The 6,000-nt window shown below is 40.9% G+C and overlaps 1 protein-coding gene across 4 annotated transcripts in view; it reads right to left on the bottom strand.

Annotated features, from left to right (window-relative positions):
• Nucleotides 1-1,163: 1,163 nt before the first annotated feature.
• septin10 (septin 10) overlaps nt 1,164-6,000 on the bottom strand; it is a 31,904-nt gene continuing 27,067 nt past the window's right edge. For all 4 annotated transcript variants that reach the window (XM_078402546.1, XM_078402547.1, XM_078402544.1 and 1 more), the window contains one exon: nt 1,164-2,565. Coding sequence is in view for 1 of the 4 variants with exons in the window: in XM_078402544.1 (XP_078258670.1) it covers nt 2,529-2,565 (37 nt within the window). In the remaining 3 variants the exon portion in view is untranslated. The remainder of the gene's footprint in view (nt 2,566-6,000) is intronic.

The following is a 6,000-nucleotide window of genomic DNA, read 5'->3' as shown; positions in this document are numbered from 1 at the left end:
CATCTGCAGACGCATTTAAGAAACAAGAGGTTCCAGCAGATTCCTGCGGAACTCCACGTCACAACCCGAATATTGTCCTTCCACTTACAACCCTGTCATAAGGTCATAAATGATAGTAGAATTAGGCCATTTGGTCTGTCTTCTATCAGCCAGTCCTGAATCCATATCACTGTTAATCCCAATTTTCTTAATCTTCTGGATTAGCCTACCGTGGACTTTATCAAATAAATGTCTTACTAAAATTCATAAATAGTGTTTATTTCTGCCTCTACAGTGTTGCCCAACACTGCCTTATCTCAACTCATTTGCTGGTGAATCACCATCTAAGCCTTTGTAAACTCTGGGCTTCTCTATTTCAATGTCCTTTTGGCTGGACACCCTCATACTTCCTCCATAAACTTAAGATCATCCAAAGCTCTGGTGCTCATTCTACCATTCTTTCACCGCCACAGTAATTGTAGACCTACACCGGTTTCTGAATAATCAAAGTCCCATTGTTTTATTCAGCAACGTTTTCAAAATCCTCCAAAGCCTCACCCATACTTTCACTAATATCCTTCAGTCCAACAACCTTCTGCATTTCCCAGAGGCCTCCAAGATTGTCCACTTTATCAATCCCCAGATGGCTATGTGATTCTACTTATATTCAATCAATGGAAGGTAGTAAATTTTTATTTAAGTTGTGTGTTTCCAATCTTCAGAATAGCAACAAACTATGTCACATATTAAAACATTGAAAAATCATCCCCTATATTTATAAAGAATAAACGCCTAGTTTAAATTATACCATTTTAAGAAATTATAGAAAAAATATTCATTAATATCCATGACCACAAAAAGGTAGTTTTGCATTACATTCTTTCATGGACAACATGGTTCTATTGTTTGATAAAGTAGTAAATCCCCTCAAATTATTTTTCCTACCTGGACATCCTGAAACACTGAAGTTGTTATTTGAACACAATGCTTACTTTGCCCAACAAAGATTAATTGAAAGCAGCCAGGTAGTAAGCAGCTGAAATCAGTTTTATCTACACAAACTGAAGTAGTTAGGTCCACCTTCTTATATACGATCATATGCCATATAGTCCAATTACCCACACAATTATGCTAAGCCATAATTTTATTACAAATATAATCAAGCATTCAGGATGTTTTCATCGAGTTTAATTGTTAAAGCAATGTTATGACCAATGATACACAAATTCAAGGGAACTTTGCACAAGACTAGCTTTTTAAAAAGTGAACACATAGCTAATAATACAAGAGAACAGATCATCCAAGGCATTGATTGTAAGAGGTGTAGTGGAAAATCAGTATACATTAAAAATGTTATAGTAGAAAAACACATAATTTGAAAGTTAATATTACCAACATAGCTAATGCATTTTATATATTATTACAGCAATGTGAATACCTCGGCACAACTTCTTGGTAAGTTTTGATGCTTAGGTTTGGTTGGATTGAACCTTAAAACATGGCTACATTTTGAGGTTCGAAACATACCGACATTTTGAAGTACAACATACCAACATCAGGTTGTTCACTGTAGTACTGCAAACAATGAATTACAATTGCAAAGATCTCTGACGTAACTGCAACTTTGTGCTAAGTTTGTGATACAAGTTCAAATAATTTGCTTTACACTTTGTCCAAAATGGCATTTCGGTGGTAAATTATAATTAGCCATGATATAATAGCAATGCAATGATCATTGTTTCTAAATTAAAATTCAACCTCTCAAATTAAATCAGCATTTCAAATCAATGTCATTATTTAATATATAGCAAATGTACCAGTAGTGATGCTCTTAATGCATCTCTTTGTTCAGTGAGATTCGTACAATTGTGTTTAAAATTATAAACCCACCTCAAACAAATAATTTCCATAACTGGACTCATTAATGTGCTGTATTAGACGCCAACACCAACAGAAGAAATCACAGGCAAATGCAAGATCAGTTTGAGAATGTTAGGGAAGTATCTACAACACCAACGTATAAAAGTTAACTATTTTCGGTGCCGAGAACTTTAATACTATTATCTGTGCACATTATATTGGTCCTATACAAACATGAAAACTTCCGGTAATCTATGGAATAACCACATGTGGACAAATATGTATTTATGGCTTGGAAAGACAAGTATGCTCTTGCACAAGATCATTTAAATTGCAAAATGTCTTGTCCCTCCGTGGGCTGGATAACTTGGAACGAGGACTTTAAAAAAAGGTTTACGTGTACATAATACAAAAATGGAATCTTAGAGTATGCACTAATAATTTTCTGTAATTTCCTAGCACACACAAATTGACACTGGGAAATATAAAACTGAAATTGTTATAAATACAAACATTTCCCTGAAAAAAACAATTTAAAGGCAAAGTCTGTGTCAACAATTGGGATGAGGACCCTATTTAAATATATGGCTTATACAGCTATAAAGGCAGTGCATTTGGCATGATTCAGGTGACTGAAAATTGTTGCACCATTTTCATCCATTTATGCAATCCAGAAGAAAGCAGAACTCTCAAAGTTCCGAGAACATTCCAATAAGTGAAAATGATCTAAAATGAAAACAAAAGAAAGTTGCTCACAGCAATTTTAACTTAAACCAGCTCTAACACAAATTAACTAAAAACATTTTATAAAACATATCTAGGCTAGGATGTGCTGCACATCATAATAATAAAAATATTCTGAGACTTAAAGTTGCAACATATGATGGAAGTAGATGCCAAAATACTGTTGAAGTTATCGACATGAGATCTAAGGCAACTGGTGCCAAAATGCCAATTCCAATAATTGAGTCAATAATCTAATACAACCACAAAAAGCTGGAGTAACTCAGCGGGACAGGCAGCATCTATAGAGAGAAGGAATGGGTGACGTGTTGGGTCGAGACCCTTCTTCAGATTGTTTAGGAATAAGGGAAACAAGAGATAGAGACGGTGATGTGGAGAGATTAAGAACAATGAAAGATATGCAAAAAAGTAACGAAGATAAAGGAAACAGGCCATTGTCAGTTATTTGTAGGGTCAAAATGATAAGCTAATGTGACTTGGGTGGAGGAGAGATAGAGAGGGAATGCTAGGGCTACCTGAAGTGAGAGAAATCAATATTCATACCATTGGGCTGCAAGCTGCTCAAGCGAAATATGAGATGCTGTTCCTCCAATTTGCGTTTAGCATCACTCTGACAATGGAGCAATAGAAACATAGCAAATAGGTGCAGGAGGAGGCCATTCAGCCCAACCTGATTTTCCCAGTCTACCTGCATATTGAAATCGCCCATCACCACAGTGGCATTACCTTTCGTACATGCCAGATTTAACTCGTTCTGCATCTTACACCCTACATCCGGGCTACTATTTGGGGGTCTGTAGATAACACCAATTAGTGTGTTCTTGCCTTTACAATTCCTCAACTCAATCCACAATGACTCCACCTCGTCAGTCCCTATGTCTTCCCTCGCAAGGGACTCAATTTCATCCCTCACCAGCAGAGCTACCCCACTGCCTCTGCCCACCTGCCTGTCCTTTCTATAGGATGTATAACCCTGAATATTAAGTTCCCCGGCCCGATCCTCCTGCGGCCTAGTCTCTGTAATCCCCACAGTCATATCTACCAACCTCTCTCTAACTGAGCCTCAAGCTCATCTACTTTACTTCTTACACTTCGCGCATTCATATACAATACTTTTAATTCCTTACTCATCTCATCCTTCACATCGATCCCTATTACAATTGGCCATACTCTCCTATCCCTTTGTGAGCTTTCTTTCCCGTTAATTCTGGGGTCATTAACCATCCCTTTACTCTATTTCCCTTTAACTCCATCCTTGACTATCCCATTTGACCCCCCCCCCCCCCCTTATTTAGTTTAAAACCACCCATGAAGCAGTGGCAAACCTGCCTGCCAGAATGCTGGTCCCCCACCTATTAAGGTGCAATCCATCCCTTTTGTACAATTCCCCCTTACCCCAAAACAGATCCTGGTGATCTAAGAATCTAAATCCCTGCCCCCTGCACCATTTCCTCAGCCACACATTCAGGTCCTGTATCTCCCTGTTCCTGCTCTCGCCAGCACGAGGAACTGGAAGCAAACCGGAGATAACCACCCTGGAGGTCCTGCTTTTTCAGCATTTTTCCGAGCTCTCTAAAGTCACACTGCAGAATATTCATCCCCATCTTTCCGACATCGTTTGTGTCAACATGCACTACCATTTCCGGCTGTTCACCTTCGCCCTTGAGGATTTCCTGCACTCTGTCCGTGACATCCTGAATCCTGGCACCAGGGAGGCAGCACACCATCCTCGAATCCCGTCTGTTGCCGCAGAAACCCTGTCCGTACCTCTCACAATGGAGTCTCCTACTACCATGGCGTTGCCTGATGTTGGCCTCTTTGGTTTTGGCTCAACAGCACTTTTTGCTTTGCAAGCCAGTCTGCCGCTCAATGTGATAACGTCTTCTTCCCCGACAGCTTCCAAGTGGGTGAACCTGTTCTCAAGAGGCACAACACCCAGGGACCTTTGCACTACATGCTTCCTTCCATTTCTCACCGTCACCCACCTTTTCTCTTCCAGTACCTTCGGTGTAACAATCTCACTGTAGGACTTGTCGAGGAACGACTCAGTTTCTCGGACGAAACTGAGGTCATCCACTTGCTTATCCAGTTCCCCCAACACGGTCCTTCAGGAGCTGTACCTGGATACACTTCTCGCACCTGTAGCAGCCAGAGGCACCAGCAGTGTCCTTGACCTCCAACACCCTGCAAGCATCACACTGAATCAGCTTGCTTGGCATTTCCTTCTTGCGTCTCGTCCTCTCCAGCGTTTGGTGTGGCGTCCTCCCTCAGCCTCCTCGCCAAAGACTCGCACTTTACTCACAGGGCACTTCCCTCGACAGGGCCGCACCCAGGCAGGACCGCACCCCTTGAGCAAGCCTTGCTTATACCAGATGCTAAATTGACTAATTGTCCATTTACCAATCTTCCAATCTAATTGTTCAGCCAATCCCCACACTCACTCCTGACCTTCCTTTCTCTGATGAGCTTGACGGTATGTGCTTTGCCCGACCTGCACACAAAGACTGCTAAAGTGCCGTTTGCACCCTTTTTATAGCTGCTCTACCTGTCACTCACCAAGTCCAGCCAATGGTCGTTCTCGCTGCTGCTTTGCCCGACCTGCACACAAAGTGCTAAAGTGCCATTTGCACCCTTTTTATAGCCAAGGACAGAAAGGTCTGTGTAGAAATGGGAAGGGGAATTAAAGCGTCCCGCAACCGGGAGATCAGGTTGGTTCACGCGGGCTGAGCAAAGGTGTTCCGCGAAACGATTGCCAACTCTGTGTTTGGTCTCGCCGATGTATAAGAGTCCACATCTTAAACAACAGTTACAGTAGATGAGGTTGGGGGAGGTGCAAGTGAACCTTTGCCGAACTTTTTTTGTTGCATATCTTTCATTCATTGTTCTTAATCTCTCCACATCACCGTCTATATCTCTCCTTTCCCTTAACCCAAACCAGTCTGAAGAATGGTCTCGACCCGTAACATCACCCATTCCTTCTCTCCAGAAATGCTGCCTGTCCCACTGTTACTCCAGCTTTGTGTCTATCTTCGGTTTAAACCAGCATCTGCAGTTCCTTGTTAGACATCTAACACAATCAACCAGGCTGAAGAAAACTACAACGCATTTAAATATTTACTTTGTAAGGCCAATTAAGTTTACAATCCTCACTTTTTATTGCCAATTGTATCATTATCATTCATCAGGTTGTTTACCGCTTAGCTTGATAAATGACTAAATTCTGCAATATTCCCAGTAATGTTTCAGATTCACGGTATTTCAATGGAAAAAGAAGATAGGAATATGAAGAAATTGTGAGAATTCTGCATCTTGAATGCATTACACTTACAAGTCACAACAGAGCATAGTAAATGTAAATGTGAAAGTACCAAGATGCCTCCCAAACATAATTATTTGATTGTGTTTCCTTGGGGGGAG

Source organism: Rhinoraja longicauda, chromosome 7 (assembly GCF_053455715.1).
Source record: "Rhinoraja longicauda isolate Sanriku21f chromosome 7, sRhiLon1.1, whole genome shotgun sequence".
NCBI lineage: Eukaryota > Metazoa > Chordata > Chondrichthyes > Rajiformes > Arhynchobatidae > Rhinoraja > Rhinoraja longicauda.
Note: the sequence above shows the minus strand (reverse complement) of the source record. Positions and strands in the feature narration are given on the sequence as shown.